This window comes from Lepisma saccharinum, chromosome 3, assembly GCF_977018435.1.
Source record: "Lepisma saccharinum chromosome 3, izLepSacc3.1, whole genome shotgun sequence".
NCBI lineage: Eukaryota > Metazoa > Arthropoda > Insecta > Zygentoma > Lepismatidae > Lepisma > Lepisma saccharinum.
This window is the reverse complement of record NC_139231.1, coordinates 73,862,390-73,876,104: the sequence shown is the minus strand read 5'-3', so window position 1 is coordinate 73,876,104 and position 13,715 is coordinate 73,862,390. Positions and strand designations below refer to the sequence as shown.

The 13,715-nt window shown below is 39.5% G+C and overlaps 2 protein-coding genes across 3 annotated transcripts in view; one reads left to right on the top strand and one right to left on the bottom strand.

Moving 5' to 3' along the window:
• The window catches only part of Zpr1 (zinc finger protein Zpr1), a 188,947-nt gene that overhangs the window by 23,459 nt on the left and 151,773 nt on the right, over positions 1 to 13,715 (top strand). The window lies entirely within an intron of this gene.
• LOC145985138 (uncharacterized) overlaps positions 1 to 13,715 on the bottom strand; it is a 100,436-nt gene that overhangs the window by 33,509 nt on the left and 53,212 nt on the right. For both annotated transcript variants that reach the window (XM_083118792.1, XM_083118793.1), the window contains exons 6-7: positions 10,020 to 10,223; positions 4,726 to 4,923 (exon numbers count right to left, since the gene is read on the bottom strand). In XM_083118792.1, coding sequence (XP_082974918.1) covers positions 4,726 to 4,923; positions 10,020 to 10,223 — 402 coding nt within the window. The remainder of the gene's footprint in view (positions 1 to 4,725; positions 4,924 to 10,019; positions 10,224 to 13,715) is intronic.

Genomic DNA, 13,715 nt, shown 5'->3' with positions numbered 1-13,715 from the left:
TCATTAATATTTCATACAGATAGAATTTCCAACATTAAAGTACATGAAACAGACTGTGTTCAGTCAGAAATAAAACTAAGGGGAGGAGTGTATATTCTAAGTTCACTGAATGTATCTGTTTTGGGACCTCTGTCAGTGGCAGACAGTGTTCAGTAATTGACTCATAATCTAAGCACTGAAGGTTAGAGAACCAAGTTCTGGCCTGGGAATGGGGGTGTTCCGTTCCGAGTACCTCCTCAGCAATTTCATATACTCATTACATCATTCATCCTCATCAATACGATTAGCCTAGAGAGGCAGAAAGTGACCTACATTAAAAGCACACAAATAAAAATTAAGATATCCGGGGAGCCATGGTGGTCTAGTTGGTAGGATGTCTGATTGCCACGTGGGAAACCCAGGTTCTATTCCTTGGGTGGGTGATCTAAGGTCCGAATTTTTCCAGCCTTCTTCCCTCTTTTAAAGTGGTTCTGGGGCTCACCCAGCCTCAAATATATTTGTACCTGGTGGTGAGTGTGGTGCTGATCGATCACATCACCTCCAAAATGACAGAGATCGAAGAATGTGTGAGACCCCTATATATACCTCATGGCATGGTGCAAGGTGCACAGGGAACTTTACCTTTACCTTTTACACATTCATTGAATTCCATCGTTTAACATAGATGCTATGAGGCTAGCTTTGAATAATAAAAGAGGCATGTACATTTCATTGTGTTTGTTCCTTCGTCTATTTTTATCAACTCACCATTCATCTTCATCATCAGACTGTGTGTAGCCATCAATGTTAAACAGAATAGTTGAGCATCATTAATGATTAATGAACCAATGTAGGGAAGTGCATCTTTATCATCACACTAGATGTCATTGACAAAGAGGATGGGAAGAAGAGTCAGAAACACTACTGTTTGTTGGTGATTTAGTATTGAGTAAAGTCGTGAAGGAGGAGTATAGAAACATCTTGATGGTTGGAATGAAAAATCGAAAAGACCAGGTTAAAATTCATTTGCAGAAATGAGTAAATACACCACTAGAAATGGACACAAATCTTTAAGGAGTGCAGTAGGGAAGACCATAAGAAACCGAATAAAGAATTGAGAAGATTCCACAGAAAGTGCAGGTACACATGAGATGGTTAGGGTATATGAACATGGTGTGGCCATGCCATTGAAAATATATAAGTGGGGAAAGTGCAAGAGGCTGGTGGAGAGATGAGTTACAAAGCATATACAGAAAGTTAGTTCCATTTGCAATTTATGCTACAGCTGCACTGCAATAGCAAGTGTGTGCATGTGGGCCGGGTAGTTGGACCCATTGGCAAGGCAGAGACATCAGTGTTAGAGAAGACTGAAGTGCAGACACTTTGTAGTGGGTTGTGATAATGTTCAAGAAAATAGAAACACCTGCCACGTGTGAAGTGCGCTCAGTCATACAGTTTTTGAATACAAGGAATGTGTCAGCAGCTGACATTCACTGTCAAATTGGTGAAGTGTATGGTGAACATATCATGAGTGCCTCAATGGTACGGAGATGGGTTAGACAGTTTAATGAAGGGTGGAACAATGTGCATGATGAGAAACGCAGTGGGCAACCATCTCTGGTGACAGACGAATTGGTCCAAGCTGTAGAAGAGAAGATTAAAGAGAACCGACGATTCACCCTGACTTTCTGTACATTTTCCACAAATTTCCCTGCCGCTGCTTCATGAAATTGTGTCGGACACACTGAACTTCTGCAAATTGTGTACCTGCTGGGTCCTACGCTCGCTTACAGAAGATCACAAAAAGAACCGAATGGGGAGTGCATTACTGTTGATGGCACAGTACTGTGAGGAGGGTGGTGACTTTTTGAATCTCATCATGACTGGGGACGAGACAAGGGTGTTGCATGAGACTCCGGAAACAAAATGATAGTCCATGGAGTGGAGACACACATCCTCACACGAAAGACTAAAGCCAGACTGGTTCTGACCACTCGGAAGGTCCTGTGCATCGTGTTTTGGAACAGACAAGGTGTATTGCTTGTGGACTTCTTGGAGCATGGCGAAACTATCAACGCCAACACCTATTACAAAACTCTACGAAAATTGTGTCGCACAATCCAAAACAAGCAGCGGTGGCATGTTGAGTTGTGGTGTTGTTTTCATTCACAACAATGCTCATCCCCATATGGAGGCTGCATACTTTGGCTAGGAAACATTTCTTCATCCCCCGTATAGCCCAAATCTCGCCCCATCTGATTTTCATCTATTTTTGCACCTGAAAGGTTTCCTTGATGGCCAGAGCTTTGAGGATGATGATGCAGTAAAATAATCTGTAATCACTTGGTTATCAACAAAGGCGGCATCGTTCTTCGATATGGGGATATAAAATAAGGTGTCTCGTTATGATAAGTGTCTCAACAGGGATGGCAATTATGTTGCAACATAGTTCAAAACCTGTACTTCAATTTGCAATAAAGTGTTTTGTTCCGTTACATTTTGTGGAACTTACTTTCTGGATGACCCTTGTAGTAGGGGTTGTGAAAAGAGCAGTGGCTGAGGAATAGAAGATGAATAGCCTTGACTTGTATGCTGACCCACAATTTTAATGTAGATGGGCATTTGAAACAAAAAAATATGTTCATTTTAGTGTACATTAATGTTTTAAACCTGAATATTGACACTAATGAAAATTGCATTGGTTTACTCAAACCTAAGGGTAATAACACAGTGCGGCACAAGGACCCTTGCTAATCGAACGGAGCCCGGTCAAGCCATAAAAATGTCAGGATATAATGAATGAACCAGATGTCGGACAGGCACCTCGAAAACCATTGCACAAGCCTCTCCCACTCAAACTGGTCCCCATTCTTTCCGTTGAGCGGACCTCTGTCAAAAGAAACTGGGAAAATGAGGAGGGTGTCTTCCACGAAGGGGAGAAGTGACCTTGAGTGGACCAATCACAGAACCTTTCACTTGTCCCTGCGAGTTTCTGGCAATTAGCGATGAGGGATGTGCTTCACTGTGTTTTTACCCTAAGCCATAAACATTTACCTGGTGATAATCGAAATGAAACTGTTTGTTCCTCATACTGTTTTTTTTTCTGAATTTTGGCATGAAGTAACTTTCGTTGATATTTGGGTTAGCCTAAATGATTCATCAGGTTGCAAAGCACTGTTGATTTACAAGTATACGACGTGCAAAGATGGGTGATACATGAAAAGATAGATACACTCACCAAGTTGAAGAAGCCCGCCTCGTGGCTCGCGTGCGCGCTAGATGGCAGGCCTGTGACGGCACTCTACAAGATGGCAGCAATGCAGGAGAAGAGTTTTGTGTGTTAGAATATGCAAAGTGTTCGTTGGTTACGAGCATTCAGCATGCATTCGTACGCAAATACGGAAAAGCTGCACCTGGTCACCAGAGCATTTTGCATTGGTTTCACCAGTTTCGTGATACTGGTTGCCTGTGTAAAGGGAAAAGCACGGGGCGACCTCATGTCTCTGAGGAAATCATGGAGCGCGTGAGACAGCACTTTGTGCGCAGCCCACAAAAATCAACCGTTCGTGCAAGCCGTGAACTGGGCATTCTGCAGAAAACAGTGTGGAATGTTTTGCGGTGTCGTTTGCATTTCAAACCCTACCATGTGCAACTGTTACAACACCTAACTCCAGATGATTATGCCCACCGATTGGAGTTTTGTACCCAAATGCAGCAAGCTATGGAAGATGATGATGACTTTGCGGGAACATTGATATTCAGCGACAAGGCGACTTTCCATCTGTCGGGACAGGTGAATTGTCACAATGTGAGAGTGTGGGGTACTGAATTGCTGCATGTCTGTTTGGAGTTGGAAAGGAATTTGCCAAAAGTGAACGTCTTCTGTGCCATATACACGACAAAGGTGTATGGCCCCTTTTTCTTCATCGAGCAGACGGTGACAGGTTCCGTGTACCTGGATATGTTGCAGTTGTGGTTGTTGCCACAACTGACTGCTGACTCCTCGACTTTCATCTTTCAACAGGACGGGGCTCCCCCTCACTGGAGCACAATTGTCCGTGCCTTTCTCAACAGAGAACTGCCACATCGCTGGATAGGGCATGCTGGTTTGGGTGATGTTCCTCTGTTCCCATGGCCCCCCAGGTCGCCAGATCTCACGCCATGTGATTTCTTCCTGTGGGATTATGTTAAGGACAAAGTTTATGTACCCGCAATGCCAACAATGCTGCAAGAACTGCAGGAATGCATCACTGCTGCTGTGACGGACATTGATGGAAACATGCTAGTGAACGTATGGAGGGAACTGGATTACCGTTTGGATGTGTGCCGGGTGACCCAGGGTGCACACATTGAACATTTGTAGAATGTACCAGAAACTTAGTGAGTGTATCTATCTTTTCATCTATCACCCGTCTTTGTACGTCATATACTTGCAAATACACAGTGCTTTGCAACCCGATGCATCATTTAGGCTAACCCTGTATTAGTATTTTCATTATTTTTACATAATTTTTCTACCTCTGTAGGTTAATCGTGATGATGATAATTAATGATTAGTTGAAATAAATCCAATAAAATATCTCGATGACCTGGCCTTCGAAGTTGTGACTGTGGATCAGTAATTAAATATCATCAACCAGCAAGTCATCTCATCTTTCTTGACAGCTACAAACAAACATTGTAATCTTCTTAGTGTAAAATTTCTCATTGACAGATAATTAACTATTACAAAATAAGAATTCTTACCCACTGTTGCTACAGTAGTGGTTGTAGTAGTTGTTGTTGGAGTAGTTGGTCTAGGAACTCCTTTGTAGCAGATGGATCTAAAGCTAGCTCTGCAACATAAGTAGCCTCGCTCGCACTCTGCATCTGTTGAACATCCTTGACTGAACATAGACCCTGACACATTGTCTGGGCACACCAAATCAATTCTAGGGGATGTTGCTGAAATAAAAAAGAAGTGTAATTTAAACACAAGGAGAACTTATATTGAAAGCATTTCTTGTTATTGTGTAGTTACAGTTTACATAACTAGTATGGTTGGAAAGCAAGAAAAAAATGGAAGAATATTTCACTTCCGGCAGAGAACGTGCCCTTTGGGGGGCAGATACTATATTAATTCCCGAACCATAAACACCCCAGACCCCAAGTTTTTAAGACCTCGTTTGTCTGTAATGGTGTCTTCAAAATGGCGGCCATGACAAAGATTCTACTCCTGTTCATTGCAGTTATTTATCATTCATGACATCTTATTTCCACCTAATTTGCAGTTTATAACTGTATTATGATAATGAGAAATTAAAAAGACCCACTTTATCAAATATTATTAGTTATGGCGGCCAATATGGCTGTGAAAAGTCTAAAAATAACCCTTTCAGCTGTGTGATCATGTTTGGGATAAAACCTTATGTTTTGGAGGTTCCAGAACTCAACGATGACGACAAAAGTAGTGTCAGACTAAGCCCACGAAATAATACAAGTTAATTTTTTTAATAATCTGTATATATACAGGGTGTTTCAAACGTCTGACACCAAAGGACGAACTGCGTTATTAGTGCAGATAGCGAAACATGGATAGAGGGGAAAGTTGTTGGAAATATGAGGTTTTAAATATAATGTGCGTGAATTTTCAACGTAACATGCACCGTTGAGGCTGCACGCTGGTACATACGAGCCTCAATGAGAACTGACATTGGCTTGTTGCCACATGCATCGTCCTTAAAGGGAGCATTTACATTATCCCAACACCCTAATGTACTCGGTAAAGTGAGAATGATGGTGCAAAGTTAGAGGCAACGTAAGAAGTGCATATATGTATGTATATGTGTGTATGTGTGTGTGACACACATGCTCACGCACACATATGCACAAGCACACAACTACAAAACCTGTAATTGTGACTAACGTTTTCTGAAATAGGGGTTGTTCATTAGCGAATAGTGATATGAACAAAGGATAACATTTCGAAAGGAAAGAGGTTTTAATTTTTTCTTTCTAATCAGGGTAGATCACCACTAAAATATATTTGGGCTCAGACAACATTAAGAGGTTAAGGGTTCACGCAGACTTTGTCTTCGGTGCCATAGGTTTGCCGTATCAAGTAAGTTGTGTGTCTCAATGAATAAGGAAAGACATCTGGTATTGTTCATCGAAAGGATGGAAGCAGTGAACCAAAACCAGCAGAAGAAAAATATTAAAAAATGTAGTTTTTTTGTGTGTTACGGGTTGCTATCTTCCCTCATTACGCTGCTTCTTTTCCAGATGCCTCTGGCACACAGCCAAAGGGCCAGTGACATGCATGGACGGCGTCGATATCCACATCCAATCGTTTGTCCTCTTTTGGCGATACTAAGATACCTTAACCTCTGCTGGTTACGCTGTCTTCCTTTGTCACCACAACTTGCTTCTCTGAACTACCTTCGATGTGTCCTCCACCGTCACTGTGCGGTGTTTCTTTAGAGCTGCTGTCACAACGGCTACTGTGGCTATGTTGCTGATACAGTAATTGGGACCTCCCTCGCTGCATATTTTTATTTCTCCACGTAGAGGGAACGTTGTCTGGATCATCTACACCTTCACCGTCCGAAGTGGCAGTGAACTCTTGGACGTCCTAAGAAGGTACTTGCGGTTGATATATACGAGTACTTCCCTGTTGACACGTATTGTTAAGTCCTTTGTATTTCTCTCACGATGCCTTGCAGTGCCATCAAGTTCATCTGGATGGTCTTAGCGTTTGTTCCTATCAAATGCAGCAGTCTCTTGGATCTCTGATCTTATAAGAAGTCACACTGCTTTTTCAGAATTTTCACGGCACACTGGGACCAAATTTTGGACGAAGTAGGTATAGAAATGATGATTGTACCACAAGTTGTCCTGAGTAGCGCCAAAATTGGACAAAAGATTGGATGTGGATATCGACGCCCTCCATGCATGCCACTGGCCCCTTGGCTGTGTCCCAGAGGCATCTGGAAGAGAAGCAGCGTGATGATGGAAGATAGCAACCCGTAACATACAAATCAGTACATTTTTTAATATTTTTCTTCTGCTGGTTTTGGTCCACTGCTTCCATCCTTTCGATGAACAATACCAGATGTCTTCCCTTATTCATTGAGACACACAACTTACTCGATAAGGCGAACCTAGGGCACCGAAGACAAAGTCTGCATGAACCCTTAGCCTCTTAAGGTGTTGGGATAATGTAAATGCTCCCTTTAAGGACGATGCATGTGGCAACAAACCAATGTCAGTTCTCATTGAGGCTCGTACCAGCGTACAGCCTCAACGGTGCATGCTACATTGAAAATTCACGCACATTATATTTAAAACCTCATATTTCCAACAACTTTCCCTCTTTCCATTTTTCACCATCTGCACTAATAACGCAATTTGTCCTTTGGTGTCAGACTTTTGAAACACCCTGTATATATACAGATTATAAAAATTGAACTAATATTATTTCGTGGGCTTAGTCCGACACTTCTTTCGACATCACCGTTGAGTTCTAGAACCTCCAAAACATAAGGTTTTATCCCAAACATGATCATACAGCTGAAAGGGTTATTTTTAGACTTTTCGTGGCGATATTGACCGCCATATCTAATAATATTTGATAAAATGGGTCTTTTTAATTTCTCATTATCATAATACAGTTATAAACTGCAAATTAGGTGGAAATAAGATGTCATGAATGATAAATAACTGCAATGAACACGAATAGAATATTTATCATGGCCGCCATTTTGAAGACACCATTACAGACAAATGAGGGCTTAAAAACTTGGGGTCGGGGGCATTTTAGGTTCGGGAATTAATGTAGTATCCCCCCCCCCCCAGAGGGCACGTTCTCCGCCCGAAGTGAAATATTTTCCGATGTTCCGACCCCACTAAACACACTATATTTATGGCTGATTTTGTGGACAGCTAGTACATTTCAACATATAAATTGAAAAATAGAAAGAGTAATACACTTTTTGCTTAAGTTATTTAATTTTTTGAGATGAAAGTAAAGATTTACTTTATGATGAACATTTCACTTGTAGAATTTACAATAACAGTAATATGTTCATAATGTGTCTTGTTTTGCTCCATTGGAGTATTTTTAAAACCAACCCTTCTCAATAAGGAAGTGAGAGAGAAAGAAAATAATACACAAGGAATAATAATAATAAAAAATACAGAAACACAATTTGCCTCACTTCACTCATTGATTATAAATGATCACAGTTCCTTCCAGTTCACTGATTTTTTACAATTGAACACAATTTATTCCAATGCACCAATCAAAGCACCTAAGAACTCCTGTTGGTTATCGGAGTCAATTGAAATAATTCCAGCTGGGACTTCAGTGTTAATGGATATACCTATATGTGAATATTCAACTTTACTATTTGATTTCAGTCATTTTGGTCCAATATTTTAAGTATAAATTTATCTATGTAGCATTTTTTATTACATTTACATCTTTTTGGTTAATTTGCACAGCTAGTCCTGAACAAAATTATGTGCATCTCAAAACATTAATTCTTACTAACATTATAGTATTATAATTAATATTAAAATATTAGAGAAAAGAATAAGGGAAGTAACACAGCTGAACATGAGAGAGGAACAGTATGGATTTAGAGGAGACAGTTCAACAGTAGATCTGATATTCACCATAAGAAGGGAATTACAGGAAAGGTACTATGAGTATGAAAATGATTTGGTTATGACATTCTTACATATAGAAAAGGCATGTGATAGCATGGACAGAACAAAGATTTGGAAGGCTCTAAGAGAGAAAGGAGTGGAGGAAGAGGTAATGTGTATAGTGTAGAGCACATACAAGGCCAATCAGAGCTGTGTGAAGACACCAGTGGGAAGAACAGACTAGGTCAGTATAAGTAATGGACTAAAACAGGGAAGTGATCTTTCCCCACTGTTCTTCATAATTACAATGGATGCAATTAACGAAGAGGTGGGGAAGAAGATAAGAGAGGAAGAGATAAGGCCCTGTTGTTTGCTCATGACTTAGTAATATGGGGAAACAGGGGGGAAGAAGTACAGAGACAGCTTGATAGTTGGAATGAGGAAATCGGAATAAAATTCAGTGAAGAAAAGAGCAAGGTGCTAATAACAACAAGAAAGAGACCCAGAAATGTACAAAGAATAATGGTGGACATGGAAGAGTTGAGGGTAGTGGAGAGTTTCAAATATCTAGGAAGCATAATTGAGAGAAGTGGAAGAATAAATGGAGAGGTAAACACAAGAGGACAAAGGAGTGGTGGACTATATCAAAGCATTTGAAGATTAAAATGGAACAGAGATGCACCAATGAAATGCAAGAGGGTAATATATAGTACGTACTATGTTCCAATAATTATGTATGGAGCAGAGACTTTGACAATGCCAGAGGGAGACAAAAGAAAGATGCAGGCGGTGGAGATGAATTTTTTAAGGAGTAGTTTGGGGAAGACTCGAAGAGATAGAATAAGGAATGAGGAGATCCGACAGACAGTGGGGATGGTGAGGCTTCAGGACAGGATTGATCAGGCACAGATGAGATTGTTCAGATGCATGAAGAGGATGGATGCAGAAAGACTACTAGTAAGAGCTTACAATGTAAAAGCAGTGGGAGTAAGGCTAAAGGGAAGACCAAGGTGTCAGTGGAAAGAGCAAATAGTGGAGTGTGTTAGAAGAAGAAGACAAAATTGGAACACCGTGGAAAGAGAGGAGTGGTGAAAAACCAGGAAAAAATGGAGAGGCTTGACTTCTATGCCAACCCAGCCATAGTCAGGAAATGGCGAAGGATAATGATTATAACATTATATTCAATTTACTGTTAATACAATTTCTATTTCTATGTGTGTGTGTATGTGTTATTTTATGCCAGTCTTGCATCTCTTGATTTAATTTTGATGATGACGATGATGAAATGGTGAAAGGACAAATGCAATGATATAGCCATGCCAGACCAGGGTTCAAACCTACGACTTCTACTTTTGGACCACTTTACCACAGAGGCTGACATTAATACAATTAAGTTCCAGAACAATTCATACCTAGTGTAGCAGGTGTAGTAGAGGTGGTGGTTGTCGTTGTTGTCGGTTTAGTTGGTCTAGGAACTCCTTTAGTGCAGATTAACCTAAAGGTGCCTCTACAACATGCATAGCCCCTCTCACAGTCACTGTCTGTTGTACATCCCTGAGAGAGTAAAGTACCAGCCACATTTTCTGGACACATGAACTCAATTTTAGGTGAAGTTCCTGAAAAGATGCAGTGAATTATAATTTGGTAATCTACTCAACTTTTATATTCATGTTATTCTATAGCTGTATCTCTTATATTAACTTATACTTTTAAAGTGTAACCTATTTAAGTGCATGAATGTTCAACTTGAAGAAGATCATTACTTTTTAGTTCCATAGCTAAAATTATAGATGACACAAGTATAAGAATCATATCAATCCAAGTAACCAAAAGTGGTTAAAATGGTTGGCAAAATGTAAGAACATACTGTTAGGCAACGGCAATTTTGGCTGTGGTTCCAACGTTGGTTTTTACGTTGGGTCAACATGTTTTTTTTTTACATTGGGCCAACATATGGTTTTACATTGGACCAACGTACTGAAAACTAAAGAAGGGATATGTTTGTGTTCTGATATATACAAAATTTATTGTGATGCCAAATGTAAACAATAATACAAATTATTTAAGAAAAAAAATACACAACACTTTCTCAGTCACATGGTATCATTGTTCTCAAGGTACCTTCAACAGGGTTTCTACGTGTCTGGAAAACCTGGAAAAATCAGGGAAATGTCAGGGAATTTTGCAGATCGTCTGGAATTTATGTGCATTTTCGAGTCTGCAAAAAGAAAAAGCTGCAAAATGAGCAAGCAGTTCACTTCCACTTCTGGATTAGGTTCGTGTGATTCCACTTCCACCTTCTCAATAATACCTGTAAGAATGTTCTTATTCTACTATAGCTAAAGAGACAAACAATAAGCAATTCCCAACACCTCTTTCATCCATGGCAGCTGACAAAGGTCTGTTGAGTGACTGCAAGTTAAAAATACCTTCTACTTTCATTAAAAAAATATTACATTTCCAGTATGTGCTGTGACTGAAATATTCGAAAAGAAAGACTTTTACATGTCATTTATTTTACACTCTAGAATTTAGAGCATACTCTTGAAAGTTGTGTCTTAGCATGAGAAAGTTGTTTTTAAAACTGATTTTGACTCATTTTTCATGGTTGGGCCAATGTTGGCAACCACCACCGTTGGCCCAACATCAATTTGACGAAAACATGAGAGACACATATACAAATACATATTATATCTCTGTGTGTGTGTGTGTGTGTGTGAGTGCGTGTGTGTGTCTGTGTTTTTTGCCAAGACTTAAAATAATTGACATATGTTAAATGCAATATTGCTAGGTTGGTAAATGTGCAAGGTAGGGAACAACTGGTTAGATGTATTATCTTAGAGTACCTGCTTGCCTTTGGCTGATTATCTGCTCCAATTAAATTCTCAAATTTTATACATACAAAAATGGAACATACGCTTACTTCTTGAACACTCAGTCTTCTGCAAATTAATTACATGGTCGTGAGCACTTGGTCATTTTTTTTAAGACAATGTTTAACAATAAGTGACATCTTCTGCAGTTTAAAAAACTTGCAAATGCCATCACTAATAAGAATACATGTATTCAATTCATAAAATAATTTCCTGCAGCATAGCACCTTGTTACACTTTTGCAACTCTCTTTATGCACCTATCTGCATAAATATCTGTTGAAATTTTTATAATAATTTCTTGATTGATAAAAATATTTAAGATATAATGAAATTATTATTTTTAACACTCAGACTGGGCAATTAAAGAAATATGTAGCATTATAATTCTATTTCAAAGATATTTAAGTTTACAAAATTTCAGATGTACACATTTTGCTAGTTTCTGAGATACTGTCATATCTCTCATGGCCAGACAGGTTGATCAAGTTAATTTCTTGCCTTGAGCTGCTACTTACTTCTTAGGTTTATCAGTTCACCAAAGTTTACCTTTAAATTTCTGGCAGTTACTAGATACCCATAGTTGACACCAGTGGCGGCTGGCAACTAGTATGATGGGTAGTGCCAACGTGATCAAGAAATCGAAAATTTTTCGCTAGCATATGTCATAGAAATCTAATGAAAGAGATAATTTTAATGGAACTTTGTTTACTAAAATTGCAGACAAAAATTCAGAGTTCCTAAGATTGGTTTATTTTACTATGCATTTGTACTACTTTTGGCTAATCGCGAAGATAAGGATGAGTGAACACTCACAAAGAACACCGATGCCTAGGCCAAGATTCGAACCCGCAATCCCTGGTGTCGAAGCATGCTGTGCGGAGGTCGCCCAGAGTTTCTAAGCAATAAATGCGACTATTAAAATTTCGACGCCTGTCACCTTTACCATTTTTTTGATATTTTTAAATAGAATTGATGTTTAAATCTGGCGTTGTTTAACTTTTAATTTAATATCGTATAGTTTCTTGGAAAACGGTGTATTTAATAGTGCTCTAATCTGACTCATCTTTACTAACTACCCTTCCTTTCACACACCATTGGACACTTTCACTTCACTAAACAGAAAAACACTGGACAATTAGAGACCCGGTGTTACTAACAACTGAAATATGATTATCTGCTAAATGAACTGTAGATCTACAATTTTTAGAATTCAATGCAAGAAATTGAATTATATCTCCAAGTAAAATTCTTATACTGATAGATTTTCCGTGTGATTTTTTACGAATATTAAAGTAAAAAATCCCCTGGTGATGCGAATTCCCTTTGATATTTAGGCAATTATTTTGTACTTACAGTAAATCTCTTCAATGTTGTCAATGTCAGTTGCAACACATGAGTGTCTGTGTGCATGAGAGCAAGGGATATATCTTTTCTTAAGGAAGAAATCGATAACAAAAAAGTCTGGATGGCTCTTTAGACGCATCTATCTAAATGGTTATATAAATTTGGGGAAGATATTACGTTCGTTCTTGCCAAGTATGCAGGAAAGTATCTTTCTCGCGAATTACTTCTCCAATGAGTATTACAAATCGGTCAGGATTAGTCACTTCTCTGTGAAGTTTGCAACTATGTCAACACAATGTGAAAGCTCTCGCATCGTGCCACAATGCGACCTGGCACGGCTGGTTGTGTCATGGCTGCCACTGGGCTACCACCCCACCTCCTCACTCGATAACTGCGGATACTTTTTCATGCCTCCGTGCATGGCTCTGCGCTCAGGCCAAACTATGCTGGCCCAGAGCAAGTGAGAGAACAGCTGGGGATGCGGCGAAGGAATTGAGGCGGCCGTAAGCTGGAATGCTTACGAGATTCGAATCTCCTCGTTCGTAAATGTATTAATTTAACTATATTTTGTCAAAGCAAGTGCTATTTATTTTTCTGAGGGTAGAACCATGGCACGGCGGCTCTCCCCTTAGAGCCGCCACTGGTTGACACATACATGGATAGCCATGCCTGACACCTAAGGTATTTTCATCAGCTTTTTTTCAAAAGTATGCTAAATTTTGTTACTTTTATTTATGCCCAAGTGATGCTCAATGTCAGTGCACATGAGCTGAAAATGATTTTAGTATATTAAAGAGTTACGTACTGTTATTGTTTCTGGATTACTGTTATTGACCTTGTCTGCTGCCTGTGGGAGAGGTGCAATTAGCATGATGATGCAACCTTCAAG